Source organism: Ascaphus truei, unplaced genomic scaffold, assembly GCF_040206685.1.
Source record: "Ascaphus truei isolate aAscTru1 unplaced genomic scaffold, aAscTru1.hap1 HAP1_SCAFFOLD_1128, whole genome shotgun sequence".
NCBI classification, from domain to species: domain Eukaryota; kingdom Metazoa; phylum Chordata; class Amphibia; order Anura; family Ascaphidae; genus Ascaphus; species Ascaphus truei.
Window position 1 is genome coordinate 22,501 of NW_027453995.1, and position 16,664 is coordinate 39,164.

A 16,664-nucleotide genomic window follows, 5' to 3' on the forward strand; every position below is an offset into this window, starting at 1 on the left:
ACACACACACACAGACAGAGACACACACACACACACACACACACACACACACACACACACACACACAGACAGAGACACACACACACACACACACACAGACAGAGACACACACACACACACACAGACAGAGACACACACACACACACACAGACAGAGACACACACACACACACACAGACAGAGACACACACACACACACACAGACAGAGACACACACACACACACACACAGAGACACACACACACACAGACACAGACAGAGACACACACACAGACAGACAGACAGACACACACACACACACACACACACAGACAGAGACACACACAGACACACACAGACAGAGACACACACACACAGAGACACACGTTGCTGGGATTGTTCATCAATCCTATGTTAAAGTAAATGAAAAGGCCGCTTGTTTTGCTTCTTTAAAACAGTGGCAGACATTATTGCATACAAAACTGTGACTGGTATGACAATTTCAGTAATTGTGGCAACGTTTTCCATAAGGAAACTCTGTTGCTACTTATTAAATACTTGTGTTCTGCACATAAGGTTGAAATAGCAACACTACGCAAATACAAGGGATTGGTGTCTCTCATTCAAATAATGTCTTCCTTTATTTTAGGTAACCGCAATGGACTTCTTGTTCCAAGCAATACAACAGACCAGGAGCTTCAGCATATTAGAAACAGTCTACCAGATTCTGTCCGGATCCAAAGAGTGGAGGAACGCCTCTCTGCCTTAGGAAATGTCATCGCATGTAATGACTATGTGGCCCTGGTCCACCCTGATCTCGACAGGGTATGTTTATGTTCAGAAAAAGGAAGGTGTTATACCAGTGTTTTTCAATCAGGGTTTCCCAGGCATCCCCAAAGGGGATCCCTTCAATATTTGGGTCATTTTAAAATTGTGCCAAATTCAGTAGAATTTACAATGCATCTGATCTCAGACGTGCTATTAGAGCTATTATATTATTGCTATTAAATGTCAGATGCGGTTTAATACAGATAAATGTAAGGTTATGCATTTGGACAGTAAAAATAAACAAGCGACTTACAAATTAAATGGGGTAAATTGGGGGAATCCTTGATGGAGAAGGATTTGGAGTGCTGGTAGACAGCAGGCTTAGCAATAGTGCCCAATGTCATGCAGTAGCTGCAAAGGCAAACAAGATCTTACCTTGCATCAAACGGGCAATGGATGGAAGGGAAGTAAACATAATTATGCCCCTTTACAAAGCATTAATAAGACCACACCTTGAATATGGAGTACAATTTTGGGCACCAATCCTAAGAAAATACATTATGGAACTAGAGAGAGTGCAGAGAAGAGCCACCAAATTAATAAAGGGGATGGACATTCTAACTTATGAGGAGAGGCTAGCTAAATTAGGTTTATTTACATTAGAAAAGAGGCATCTACGAGGGGATATGATAACTATATACAAATATATTCGGGAACAGTACAAGGAGCTTTCAAAATAACTATTCATCCCACGGGCAGTACTAAGGACTCGGGGACATACCATAAGGTTGGAGGAAAGGACATTTCACCAGCAACAAAGGAAAGGGTTCTTTACAGTAAGGGCAGTTAAAATGTGGAATTCATTACCCATGGAGACTGCGATGGCAGATAAAATAGATTTGTTCAAGAAAAGATTGGACATCTTTTTAGAAAGGAAAGGTATACATGGATATACCAAATAAGTATACATGGGAAGGATGTTGATCCAGGGATTAATCCGATTGCCAATTCTTGGAGTTGGGAAGGAATTTTTTTCCCCCCTTATGAGATATCATTAGATGATGTGACTCTGGGTTTTTTTGTTTACCTTCCTATGGTTATATAAGTAAGTATAGATATAGGATAAAGTATCTGTTGTCTAAATTTAGCATAGGTTGAACTTGGTGGACGGAAGTCTTTTTTCAACATCATCTACTATGTAACTATATGTAACTAGGTAAGAGGGTTGGGGTTCCTTACAATGCATCTAATCTCGGGCGCTATTAGAGAGGGTTGGGGTTCTGCAAAATTTCACAATATAAATATAGGATTCATTAACCAATAAAAGGTGGAAAAACGCTGGTCTATACCATTCTCAAAACTGCATCTTTACCTGTAAAGAGAGCTCCACGTGTGTCGAAAAAACTAATGGCAGAAATAGTTTTGAGTATTTATATTTTGAAATCATTGAGAGAGCTTTCATTTTATAAAAAGGATTTTAATCAGATTTTTTGCGTGTTGGCATTAAGATTTGTGCATGTCACACAGCCAGTTGTCCTTTTAAGTGTAAACGTCTATGATAAAATTGGCAGAATACCAGGAAATATAATACAAAGTCAGCAGGTCTGGATAGGATAATTGCAGGGCTCGGTGTGGTGCGTCTTGCATTCTGCGCAATTTCCTGCTGTCCGTATCACCCTCATAGCTCCGTAATAATAGTAATAATAATAATATGTTCTTGTATAGCGCTGCTAATTGTACGTAGCGCTTTACAGAGACATTTTGCAGGCACAGTCCCTGCCCCGTGGAGCTTACAATCTGTTTTTGGTGCCTGAGGCACAGGGAGATAAAGTGAGTTGCCCAAGGTCACAAGGAGCCGACACAGGGAATTAAACAGGGGTTCCCCTGCTTCAAACTCAGTGCCAGTCAGTGTCTTTACTCACTGAGCCACTCCTTCTCCCTTATGTAATGTGAAATGGCTCGACGTGTGGTGTCCTATTGTCATGGCAACGCAACACCATTTGAGGTCGCTGCACCATGAGGGATACTGACGGCAAGAGATCGCACAGGAGAAGGTTCGAGCATTGGAGGCCCCGCGCTTCCCCCTGACAATCAGCTTAATTGTTATACGGAAGAACGTGGGGCCTCTGTAACTGTGGGGTTTGTGCAGTGCACCGATAGGACCACCTTCAGCAGCAAACCATTTAGATTAGGTCGGGGAGATATATATATATATATATATATATCTTACTATATATTTGTGAAAGCGTCTTATGTGCCTATGTCTGTATGTGTCTCCCTGTGTCCCTCCCTGTGTCCCTAGCGGCAATCCCATTGGACCTTGGGCCAGGCCAATGAGATTGCTCCCTTGGCCCGCCCGCCCCCGCACACCTCTCATTGGCCTCAGGCAGAGTGACGGGCCAAAGGAGAGACGGAGACACACACACACACACACACACCACCACCCTCCCCCATGCTCTCTGCGGCTCTCCCCTCACATAGGCCGCTCCCCCAGCTGACCATCCCCGAGAGCGCTCCCCACGGCTCTCACCACCCATAGGCTACTCCCTCACCCAGCGCTTTCCCTCACCCCCCACCCGCTCACCACCCCATCCCCCGCTCTCCCCCCCCACCCGCTCACCCCCCTCTCCCCCCCGCTCACCCGCCCCGTTTACCCCCTGCCCCGCTTATCCCCCCCCCCACCCACACACAGAGCACGCGGCTCTCCCCTGACACAGGCCGCTCCTCCGGCTATCTCCGCCTCTCCCTGCGAAAGGCACAGCACCTCCTCACCGGAGCGTCTCAGCCTCGCCGCGGAGGAGCCTGAGGTGGAAGAGGAGGGCGGCCGGTACACGTAGGAAGAGGAGCGCGGCCGTGTGCAAGGTCAGTAAACGCAGGGGAATGGGTTATTAAACGCATCCCTGACTCCTCCTGCCCTTTGCCCCCCCTACCCTCCCTGCCCCCCCCTACCCTCCCTGTCCCCCCTACCCTCCCTGCCCCCCCTACCCTCCCTGCCCCCCCTACCCTCCCTGCCCCCCCTACCCTCCCTGCCCCCCCTACCCTCCCTGCGACCCCTACCCTCCCTGTCCCCCCTACCCTCCCTGCCCCCCCTACCTGCCCCCTACCCTCCCTGCCCCCTACCCTCCCTGCCCCCCCTGCCCTTTGCCCCCTGCCCTCCCTCCCCCTGCCCTTTGCCCCCTGCCCTCCCTCCCCCTGCCCTTTGCCCCCTGCCCTCCCTCCCCCTGGCCTTTGCCCCCTGCCCTCCCTCCCCCTGCCCGTTGTCCCCTGCCACTCTCCACCTGCCCCTCCTCCCCCTGCCCCCCCAGCCCTTTGCCCCCTGCCCCCCCAGCCCTTTGCCTCCTGCCCCCCCTGCCCTTTGCCCCTTGCCCTCCCTCCCCCTGCCCTTTGCCCCCTGCCCTCCCTCCCCCTGCCCTTTGCCCCCTCCCTCCCCCTGCCCTTTGCCCCCTGCCCTCCTGCCCTTTGCCCCCTGCCACCCTCCACCTGCCCCCCCAGCCCTTTGCCCCCTGCCCCCCTAGCACTTTGCCCCCTGCCCCCCCAGCCCTTTGCCCCTCCCTGCCCAACCCGCCCCTCCCTGCAACCCCCCCGCCCCTCCCTGCCCCCCCCTGCACTCCCTGCCCCCCTCCCCTCCCTGCCCTCCCTGCCCCCCCTCCCCTCCCTGCCCTTTGCCCCCCCGCCCCTCCCTGCCCTTTGCCCCCCTGCCCTTTGCCCTCCCCACCCTTCGACACCCCTTGCCCCCCTCCCCCGCCCTTCCACGCCCCTCTTCCCCCGCCCTTCCACTCCATGCCCCCTGCCCTTCCACGCCCGGGCAACGCCGGGTATATCAGCTAGTATATATATATATATATATATGTATATATATTAAAAATATTACTGTATGTTCATTTGCATGTCTTAGACAGGTCTGCAACCCTGTCTTTCCCCATTGTCGCCCAGCATACAGCGCTTCCACTGCAGCAAGGGATTATGGTAAATGACATGCAAATGAGCACTCAGTGCCACCTTTTGTCTCAAGCTCGTATTACACAAGCAAATCCTCAAGCCAATGCATGCTGTTTTAGACAGAGGCTGGGATGAGATGCAAAGCCATTAAACCCACTCACAGACATGTTTCAACCTTGATGGGTATCATCAGTGTGAGGTTGGTCTTAATGGCTAAGCGGGTTTGAGACTAGACTAGGTATTCACCACTATTATTAAGGTTATGTTATACTATATTAGTGAAAACACTGTATGCCTGCCTGCTTGCCTGTCTGGATGTCCGGTGTCCCTAGGGGAAATCTCATTGGTCCCTTGGGCCGCCTGCCCCCGCACACCTCTCATTGGCCTGAGGCGGAGTGACGGGCCAAAGGACACGCACACGCACACGCACACCACCCTCCTTAACGGTTGCCCGGCCTTGACCCCCCCCCCCTCCGCCCTTCCCGGCGGCTGGCCCGCAACAACGGAACCCCCCCTTTCACCACTCCGCGGGACCTCAACATCACCCTCTCTCCCGGTGCTCACCCTCTCTCCCGGTGCTCACCCTCTCTCCCGGTGCTCACCCTCTCTCCCGGTGCTCACCCTCTCTCCCGGTGCTCACCCTCTCTCCCGGTGCTCACCCTCTCTCCCGGTGCTCACCCTCTCTCCCGGTGCTCACCCTCTCTCCCGGTGCTCACCCTCTCTCCCGGTGCTCACCCTCTCTCCCGGTGCTCACCCTCTCTCCCGGTGCTCACCCTCTCCCCCGGTGCTCACCCTCTCCCCCGGTGCTCACCCTCTCCCCCGGTGCTCACCCTCTCCCCCGGTGCTCACCCTCTCCCCCGGTGCTCACCCTCTCTCCCGGTGCTCACCCTCTCTCCCGGTGCTCACCCTCTCCCCCGGTGCTCACCCTCTCCCCCGGTGCTCACCCTCTCCCCCGGTGCTCACCCTCTCCCCCGGTGCTCACCCTCTCCCCCGGTGCTCACCCTCTCCCCCGGTGCTCACCCTCTCTCCCGGTGCTCACCCTCTCTCCCGGTGCTCACCCTCTCTCCCGGTGCTCACCCTCTCTCCCGGTGCTCACCCTCTCTCCCGGTGCTCACCCTCTCTCCCGGTGCTCACCCTCTCTCCCGGTGCTCACCCTCTCTCCCGGTGCTCACCCTCTCTCCCGGTGCTCACCCTCTCTCCCGGTGCTCACCCTCTCTCCCGGTGCTCACCCTCTCTCCCGGTGCTCACCCTCTCTCCCGGTGCTCACCCTCTCTCCCGGTGCTCACCCTCTCTCCCGGTGCTCACCCTCTCTCCCGGTGCTCACCCTCTCTCCCGGTGCTCACCCTCTCTCCCGGTGCTCACCCTCTCTCCCGGTGCTCACCCTCTCTCCCGGTGCTCACCCTCTCTCCCGGTGCTCACCCTCTCTCCCGGTGCTCCCCCCAGAGCACGCTCTCGCCGCTCTCACCTTCAGGCCTAGAGGCCGCGCCCCCAGCTCACCATCCCCGCGAGCGCTGCTCCGGCTCTCTGTCGGGAGCTGTACGGGCCGGCTGCCCACACCACCTCCTCACCTGAGCGTCTCAGCTCTGCCTCGCGGGGGGGAACGGAGACCGCCGAGGAACCTGAGGAGGTAAGTAACCGCAGGGGAAGGGATCTTTCACCCCCGGCCCAGCCCTTCACACCCCCCCCCCCCCCCGGCCCGGCCCTTCACCCCCCCCGGCCCGGCCCTTCATCCGGCCCGGCGCTTCATCCGGCCCTGCCCTTCATCCGGCCCTGCCCTTCATCCGGCCCTGACCTTCACCCGGCCCGGCCCTTAACCCCCCTCCCCCCCCTGACCAGCCCTTCACCCCCTGGCCCGGCCCTTCACCCCCCCCCCCCATCAGGCCCTTCACCCCCCCCCCCCCCCCGGCCCTGCCCTTCACCCCCCCCCCTGGCCATGCCCTTCACCCCCCCCCCCCGGCCATGCCCTTCACCCCCCCCCCCCCGGCCATGCCCTTCACCCCCCCCCCCCGGCCATGCCCTTCACCCCACCCCCCAGCCCTGCCCTTCACCCCCTCCGGCCCTGCCCTTCACCCCCTCCAGCCCTGCCCTTCACCCCCTCCGGCCCCCCTCTTCACCCCCTCCGGCCCCCCTCTTCACCCCCTCCGGCCCCCCTCTTCACCCCCTCCGGCCCTGCTCTTCGCCCCCTCCGGCCTTGCCTTTCGCCCCATCCCCACCCTCCCTGCCCTTCGCCCCCACCCTCCCTGCCCTTCGCCCCCATCCCCACCCTCCCTCCCCTTCGCCCCCATCCCCACCCTCCCTCCCCTTCGCCCCCATCCCCACCCTCCCTCCCCTTCGCCCCCATCCCCACCCTCCCTGCCCTTCGCCCCCACCCCCCCTGCCCTTCGCCCCCACCCCCCCTGCCCTTCGCCCCCACCCTCCCTGCCCTTCGCCCCCACCCTCCCTGCCCTTCGCCCCCACCCTCCCTGCCCTTCGCCCCCACCCTCCCTGCCCTTCGCCCCCACCCCCCCTGCCCTTCGCCCCCACCCCGCCCTTCGCCCCCACCCTCCCTGCCCTTTGCACCCACCCCCACCCTCCCTGCCCTTCGCACCCACCCACCCCCACCCTCCCTGCCCTTCGCACCCACCCCCACCCTCCCTGCCCTTCGCACCCACCCCCTCCGGCCCTGCCCTTCGCCCCCTCCGGCCCTGCCCTTCGCCTCCTCCGGCCCTGCCCTTCACTCACACACCCCCTGCCCTTCGCCCCCACCTTCCCTGCCCTTCGCCCCCACCCTCCCTGCCCTTCGCCCCCACCCTCCCTGCCCTTCCCCCCACCCTCCCTGCCCTTCGCCCCCACCCTCCCTGCCCTTCGCCCCCACCCTCCCTGCCCTTCGCCCCTGCCCTTCGCCCCCACCCTTCCTGCCCTTCGCCCCCACCCTTCCTGCCCATCGCCCCCATCCACCCTGCCCTTCGCCCCCACCCTTCCTGCCCTTCGCCCCCACCCTCCCTGCCCTTCGCCCCCGTCCTCACCCTCCCTGCCCTTCGCCCCACCCTCCCTGCCCTTCGCCCCACCCTCCCTGACCTTCGCCCCCACCCTCCCTGACCTTCGCCCCCACCCTCCCTGCCCTTCGCCCCCACCCTCCCTGCCCTTCGCCCCCACCCTCCCTGCCCCACCCTCCCTGCCCTTCGCCCCCACCCTCCCTGCCCTTCGCCCCCACCCTCCCTGCCCTTCGCCCCCACCCTTCCTGCCCTTCGCCCCCACCCTTCCTGCCCTTCGCCCCCACCCTTCCTGCCCTTCGCCCCCACCCACCCTGCCCTTCGCCCCCACCCTTCCTGCCCTTCGCCCCCACCCTCCCTGCCCTTCGCCCCCACCCTCCCTGCCCTTCGCCCCACCCTCCCTGCCCTTCGCCCCACCCTCCCTGCCCTTCGCCCCACCCTCCCTGCCCTTCGCCCCCACCCTCCCTGCCCTTCGCCCCCACCCTCCCTGCCCTTCGCCCCCACCCTCCCTGCCTTTTGCCCCCACCCTCCCTGCCCTTCGCCCTCACCCTTCCTTCCCTTCGCCCCCACCCTCCCTGCCCTTCGCCCCCACCCTCCCTGCCCTTCGCCCCCACACTCCCTGCCCTTCGCCCCCACCCTTCCTGCCCTTCGCCCCCACCCTTCCTGCCCTTCGCCCCCACCCACCCTGCCCTTCGCCCCCACCCACCTTGCCCTTCGCCCCCACCCTCCCTGCCCTTCGCCCCCACCCTCCCTGCCCTTCGCCCCCACCCTCCCTGCCCTTCGCCCCCACCCTCCCTGCCCTTCGCCCCACCCTCCCTGCCCTTCGCCCCACCCTCCCTGCCCTTCGCCCCACCCTCCCTGCCCTTCGCCCCCACCCTCCCTGCCCTTCGCCCCCACCCTCCCTGCCCTTCGCCCCCACCCTCCCTGCCCTTTGCCCCCTCACCCCCCTCCCTGCCCTTTGCCCCCTCGCCCCCCTCCCTGCCTTTTGCCCCCTCGCCCCCCTCCCTGCCCTTTGCCCCCTCGCCCCCCTCCCTGCCCTTTGCCCCCTCGCCCCCCTCCCTGCCCTTCGCCCCCCTCCCTCCCCTTCCCCGCCTCTCCACGCCCCCCGCCCCAGCAATCACGGGCAACGCCGGGTTTATCAGCTAGTATATATATATATTATATATACTATTATGCAGTAATTATACTGGTTTGTAGTATGAGTCTCTCTCCTGTACATGTTCCCATTGTGGTTTTGTGTTTGGGTCATTGAAGTACCTTTATGTTTTCTGTTATGTGCTATATTTATAGTATTATGTTATTAGGTCATTTCATCACAGTGCCCCATACACTAGCATAGTATGCTTGGTATATCTATTCACTTTCTGTTTATTCATTTCCAGGTGGTCTAATACCAAACACTATTTTTTTCTTTAGAGTTTTTTGTCTCTAATAGGTTTATTGTTCATTATCTCTTTTATATGACCGGCCGGTTGTGGATCACTATGGGTACTTGGTCCCCATAGTGGTTTTATTTTTTGAGGTTCTGTTCATTATATAAATATTTTTTATTTTTTTTCTTATACAAGCTATTTTTTCTTGGGGTTATTTATTTCTTTTGTCCCATGATTATTTTTTGAGTCTAGTTAGCCAGGGTTTCAGTCAGTTGTTTTTTTGTTTTCCTTCATATTTTGATTTAATAAATTATTATTATTATTTTTGCATTATTTGTCTGAGTGCTTTTTGAGAGGTTTCTTTTTCTGTGTTTACATATATGTATATATATATTTTTATGTATGTGTATTATCTGTGTGTATGTGTATATATATATATATATATATATATATATATATATATATATATATTCATACATACATATATCATACATACATATATCATACATACATATATCATACATACATATATCATATATATACATTATATATATATATATATATATATATATATATATATATATATATATATATATATATATATATATATATATATATATATACACACAAAAAATATATATATATATATATATATATATTTATGTAAACACAGAAAAAGAAACCTCTCAAAAAGCACTCAGACAAATAATGCAAAAATAATAATAATAATTTATTAAATTAAAATATGAAGGAAAACAAAAAACAACTGACTGAAACCCTGCCTAACTAGACTCGAAAAATAATCATGGGACAAAAGAAATAAATAAATATAGACAGTGTTCGTCAAACCTATACATTTGCTCGCCCCGGGCTAGTGGATTTAACCCCCGGGCGAGTAAATATTGGCCCAAGCAGCACACGTTTGGTACTAGGTGGCGAGTAGATTTTTTTGGTGGTTTGTCAACCACTGAATATAGGTAGATAGGATAGATAGACACACAGACACAGACGCGCACACGCACAGACTCGCACACAGATGTGGCGAGCTCCTATTGGCCCAAGCAGCACATGTTTGCTACTAGGTGGCGAGTAGATTTTTTTTGTGATTTGTCGACCACTGTATACACACACACACACACACACACACACACACACACACACACACACACACTTTTACTGAAGATGGTGGTTCTGGGAAATGATATACATTCAATTTTTTGAGTATAGGAGTGCCTGTCCTGTTTTTCTTTTTTGTTTTTCCATGGATGGTATGCACCCTCCCTTTACCTTTTATTTCATATTTTTTGTGCATGTGCCCACCCAGTTTGTGTAGAATCTCTCACTACAATAGAAGTGTCCGTCCGTCCGTCAGGGGATAACCTCAAAAATAAGGCATTTGTTAATGTTGTGTAACAGACCATCAAAAAGAAAAAGACCCTCAAGGTGAAGGTTAAAATTATTATCTTTGCTGGAATTAGTTCTTGTGGGTGCGGAATCCTTTTCAATGGTGTGCAAACTGGGTGGCACAAGACTTATTTGGTGGGGGAAAGGGGGGTTGGGGCACGGCTCATTTACCCGGCTTCAGTCACGCGTTCTCCTTTTTTAGAGGGAGAGTTTTTGTTTTTGACCTGTGATTTTGGAGGTCATTATTGTTGACCTGTGATCTCTCTTACAGGAGACTGAGGAGATTTTGGCAGATGTCCTAAAAGTCGAAGTTTTCAGACAGACGGTGGCCGATCAAGTCCTAGTGGGGAGTTACTGTGCATTTAGTAATCAAGGAGGCTTGGTGCATCCGAAAACCACTATTGAAGATCAAGATGAACTGTCTTCTCTTCTACAAGTCCCCCTTGTGGTATGATATTCACGTGGTGTATTGATTAGTTGGGATAAAAGTGCTCATTGCATTCAGAATGGGACATGGGAACACTGTGTGACGATCGTGAGGGTTTGGCCCGGGATTAACGGGGTTACCCCCCCAATTGGCCCCCTCTAACCTCGCCAGGGAGACAAGGGGTTAACTGGGCCGAGGTCCAGAAAGGTGATTTAACCCTTGTTATAACATGAAAATGCTTATTCTCCTGTGTAAATGTATTGTTGCTGGATCAGTGTCTGCATAACCCATCCACTGGGACTTAAGGGTTTAATCTTATATGCAGTGCTGAATAAACAGTTACCTGAAAACTGGTAATTTGGGAACGGAGTAAGCCAGCCCCTGAGTCTTGGGGTGCAGCCTCAGGGGAACCCCCCAAGTACCCACATATTAAAAATATAACTTTGTCATAAGAGGGACATATATTTTTGATAAAGTGACTTTTTGCAGTTTTTAAAATGTCCAGAACCAAATGCTGTGACTCATGAGTCTATTCACGTTTGATATGCAAGCTCCCTCTCTGGAAGTGCATATCAAAAGGGAGGTGTGAATGGGCCAGCTGGATGCTAGAATTTAGCCCTGCTTCAAAGGGGTATTGTTATGCGAGACCCAGGAAGCAGCAAAAGGTAACTGCCCTAATTGTTTATGCGGGAGGCAGGCACAAGGAATAGTTAAGTGTAACAATTCACACTTACAATGGAGGCCAAAAGCCTGCTTCAAAAGGTTTTATTGATGGGGCCAGGGTGGGGCTGCCCCAAGCAGGATATCTGAATGGGTGTCCTTATTAAATATAAGAATATTATGAGATGTCCTTGGCTGAAAATGATAAGAATTACATATTTGTATTCGTGGGATTTAGCATATCTTTGGGAGTCTAAACATTGTATATGTAACCGCTACGAAATGCCAGATATTAATATCTCTATTAATGTTCATATTACACTGTAATGTTTTGTATCTCTGCGAGCATCAGGTGTGACGGAATGTATTAATATATCTCACCTGCCTGTATGTATTACTGAACTCAAGTTAGGGAGTGATGTGCAGTAAATATGAAATTTTGGTTGAGTTCTGAAAGACTGCAAACCCCCCCCTGTTATGATAATGAGCAGGGAAGAGGATGTTTTTGTAAACGTGGTAACTCACACTTACACACCAAGGTTTCCTGCAGGAATGAACATGACAAATGTCCTCCCTGCTTCAAAGGGTTTATTGATGGGGGGGCTACCCCAAGCTGGAAGTCCAAAATGAGCTTCAAAAGCTTCAAAGGGACTTTTGCTAAAAGGCACGGCGCCGTATCTGGGAAAGAGGGGGTTAAAATGATATAGAAGTCAGAACCACTTTTTACCCATGGTTCTTCATGCAAATGTTCTTCATGTTCTTCATGCAAATGTCTTCATGCATGTGTCCTGTAATGAAAAGTTCAGTCCGCGCTCTGGCTCTTTAAACTTGGAGTGTTGGTCCCTCTCAGTTCTCTTGCTGCTTCTGTGTTTATGAGGTGTCTCCCCCACCTCCAAATGTGGTCTCCACCGGAACCCCGATGGTGATACCAATATCAGCAAAACAAGAAAAAACACTAAAGCGCACCAAGATGAGAGATAGATATTGTATTAGCAACAAATAATAAAATTAGTAACTTACATATAAAATTTCTTTAATAATCCCCGATTCTGGTGTCTATCACAGGAGTAGGGCATCACATAGGAAGTTTGAAGGGTAATCTCAGTTCTGAGAGATCAGACCCGCGCGCTGGGGCTGTCTCTGTTCACTCTCCTGTCCTCCACGTGTGGTAGCGTGGTGCGGAGTGTAGCGCGCATGCGCAGGAACCGGGGCCTTCAATAGGTGTCCTTAGGATGCCTGTCCGTTTTTGATAGCATAGAAACGATCGGAAATAAGCAGGAACGGTACACTTGAGTGTGTACTGGTGGTGGGTAGTAAAACCGCCAGCCACAACAGTCGCGACGCGTTTCGTTTAACAAAGTAAACTTCTTCAGGCGATATGTGTCCTGCATGTATTGCTGTGATGTCAACTGAAATATGGGAGAAGTGGCCCAGTCTGTATCCTGATGGCCTTCTGTCCTAATCTTTAAGTAAGTGTCTATATTTTGCTGTTATTTGTACATTTTTTGTGTGGTCACCTATCCTAAGGAATAAATACAATTTGTTATATCTAAGTCTCGTCCCAGTTCAAACCCAGGTATATATATATTTTTGGTGTAAATTACTGCCTGTCATAAGCTACCGTGACACACTGGGCCAGTACAGCTCAACCCCGTTATAACACGGTCCTTGGGGTCCCCAGCCCCTAGACCGCGTTATATCTGAGATCGCATTAAAATTTAACCGGCAGTCATAATTTTTTTTAAACGTCCATTTTGCCGCGCGAGGACCTTACCGGCATCTCTCTCCTCACTACATAGAAGATTTCCTCTCTGCAGCCGTCCACGTGCTTTCCTCTCTCCAGTTGTCATGTGCAGTCTTTTTTTTTTGCGCCATTTTAAACATTCAATTAAATGCTTTATTGACTAACGGACACACACAAATTGAACATTTGTACATTTTGTATTAGACACATGCAGGGATTGAACTCAGGACCTTCCACTGCCAATGCCATACCCCTTAGGCTGGTGTGACAAAACATACCCTATAAACATATTTATCCTCTGTAAGGAGAGTGTACTCTGTTCACTGTCAAGTTAATTTATAGATGGCAGTGACATCACACAGTCAGTGTGGTGTAAGAGTAAGGTTTGCTTAACTAGCATATGAAAGGTCCTGGGTTCTATTCCTGTATGATATGGTATAATTAAAAATTTAAATAATGATTTATAAATGTTTATTTTATTTTTATTATATTGTATGCTCAGACCGCGTTATAAGCGGATTCGCGTTTTAACGGATCACGCTATAACGGGGTTGAGCTGTATTTGCAATTACTCTAAACCTCTCCAATTTTAGTATGGTGGAGTGTGATTATATACATAGCATTATAAAAGGATTAATACTGTCGATGAACTACAGGTGTTTGATGTAGTATTTAAGGGTTGGTTTGGGATGTCCAATGGTATAGTGTATTTTGCGTTTAGCATGGAAAAGCCCAAATCACATGGCTAGTTGATTTGTGGGCATACCATCTTCTCTGTGCCCCAGAAACCAAAATTGTAAGTACTTGTGCCAACTAAATTCTGGTACTTGGAAAGATGAAATGGTCATTGTACATGTTAGTTTAATTTATATACAAACACAAAACGCACTACCGTTTTAGCACGTAGCGATGAATCTTAAAGATGAGAATCGGTGCAGGTGTACATGAGGAATCCCTAATTTCTTCCGACAATATACAGAAGTAGACAAATTGTCCAGAGCACTCCACTACTAACAATCTCACGGGGGACAACGAAGACCCCTAAAAGAAATACTAGTAGTTAAAATGAATAGTTTAATAAACAACACATTTAGAATAGATGTACAGCTTTATTTCAGATACGTTGTTTATTAAACGCTTTTCATTTTAAATGTCCAGTCTCAATGTCCGTTATAGTGCATACACAGAACGAACTCTGTACCTATGCACCTTTCTGACAAGGGTTAGGATTTTAAAACTAAGTTGCGTTTGTTTTAAAAAAGACATCTGAAAATGAGGATATTCAGTGTCATTAAATCGTTACATAGATGAGGTTGATAAAAGACATATGTCCATCGAGTCCAACCTATGTTTTATTTAGAGGACAGATACTTATCCTATATTTACAGTTTTTTGATCAAGAGAATGGCAAACAAACCCCCCCCCCCTCCGAAGGAAAAATTATACAATGCAGCATGTTAATTTTCTGAGTTTTAACCCTTTCCGGTTGAATGTTGGAGTATATCCGACACTAGTATTTGCCACTTGCGGTCCAATGTCGGACCGGGAGGAGGGAGGAAAGCTGTGGTGTGGAGTGAGGCGCCCGCAGCACATCCCCTGCATTCTGCTTGCACCGCACTGATGCGCCCATGCGTCCCCCCCACCCCCGGGGCCGATTCGTTCCCCCCCCCGGTGCCGATCCGCCCCCCCCCCCACTCCCGGTGCTGATCCGTTCCCCCCCCCAGTGCCGATCTGTTCCCCCCCCCCCCCCAGTGCCGATCTGTTCCCCCCCCCCCGTGCCGATCCGTTCCCCCCCCCTGTGCCGATCCGTTCCCCCCCTGTGCCGATCCGTTCCCCCCCCCCCCTGTGCCGATCTGTCGTCCCCTGTCCCCCAAGTGCCGATCTGTCGTCGTCGTCCCCCGTGCCGATCCGTCGTCGTCCCCCGTGCCGATCCGTCGTCGTCCCCCGTGCCGATCCGTCGTCCCCCCCCGTGCCGATCCGTCGTCCCCCCCCCCGTGCCGATCCGTCGTTCCCCCCCCTGTGCCGATCCGTCGTCCCCCCCTGTGCCGATCCCCCCCCCTGTGCCGATCCGTCGTCCCCCCCCTGTGCCGATCCGTCGTCCCCCCCTGTGCCGATCCGTCGTCCCCCCCTGTGCCGATCCGTCCCCCCCCTGTGCCGATCCGTCGTCCCCCCCTGTGCCGATCCGTCGTCCCCCCCTGTGCCGATCCGTCGTCCCCCCCCTGTGCCGATCCGTCGTCCCCCCCCCTGTGCCGATCCGTCCCCCCCCCCTGTGCCGATCCGTCGTCCCCCCCTGTGCCGATCCGTCGTCCCCCCTTGTGCCGATCCGTCGTCCCCCCCTGTGCCGATCCGTCGTCCCCCCTGTGCCGATCCCCCCTCCCCCCCTGTGCCGATCCCCCTCCCCCCCGTGCCGATCCGTCCCCCCCTGTGCCGATCCGTCCACCCCCCAAAGCCCTGCGCCGCTCCGAACACCCCTCCAGCTCTGCGCCGATTCCCGCAGGCAGCCCCACGATGACTCCCAGCAGCTGACACCGGAGGAAGGGCGTTAGGGGGCTGTGAGTATGGTGTCAGTGCGTTTTTTTTCCTGAAAATTAAATTAGACCTACTGGTGCACTTAATGAAAATTGATTGGACCGCAAAGGGTTAAAGGATTCATCCTGTAAATTAAAAAAATATTTGTATGTTCGAATGAAGATATTCATTATTGAAGACATTGCTCTAGTTATTCAAATCTTATGAGTTTTTGTTGTTAATATGGTCGTTGTTCAGATGAGTCTAACTGAGCATGTTATTTTGCAGGCTGGGACAGTGAATCGTGGCAGCGAAGTGATTGCTGCAGGAATGGTCGTTAACGATTGGTGTGCATTTTGTGGTCTGGATACAACCAGCACGGAACTTTCTGTCATAGAAAGTGTATTCAAACTAAATGATGCTCAGCCTAGCACCATTGCTACCAGCATGAGAGATTCCCTTATTGACAGGTATGGTGATATGCATGTGACAAATTGCTTAATGTGTAGAAAGTATGATGAGTCGGTCTTCAGTAAGGCTTATGTGTCTGCTTGTGTTGTCCAAATGTTTCTGAATGAAGAAGCAATGTGATTTTATATGTTTTTAAAGCTCTATACCACAGATTTCAAACTTTTTGGGGTTGAGGAACCGTATAATTATAGTTTGAAATTCTGAGGAACCCCAACCCCCTTTAATAGTGCATCTGAGATCAGATGCATTTAAATGCTTCTGTATTTGGTACAATTGTCAAGTAACCTGAAAATTGCAGGGAACCCTTTAGTGGTGCCCGGGGAACCCAAGGAACCCTGGTTGAAAAATACTGCTCTATACACTGGTTATTAAAATCAAAGGCGGATTATTGACCTATTAAAGGGGCGCTACTTTGAACTA

At 52.3% G+C, this 16,664-nt stretch overlaps 1 protein-coding gene across 1 annotated transcript in view; it reads left to right on the plus strand.

Moving 5' to 3' along the window:
• The window catches only part of LOC142475282 (eukaryotic translation initiation factor 6), a 39,228-nt gene that overhangs the window by 22,024 nt on the left and 540 nt on the right, over positions 1-16,664 (plus strand). The window contains exons 4-6 of the mRNA XM_075581215.1: positions 628-803; positions 10,706-10,882; positions 16,062-16,243. Of these exons, the coding sequence (XP_075437330.1) occupies positions 628-803; positions 10,706-10,882; positions 16,062-16,243 (535 nt within the window). The remainder of the gene's footprint in view (positions 1-627; positions 804-10,705; positions 10,883-16,061; positions 16,244-16,664) is intronic.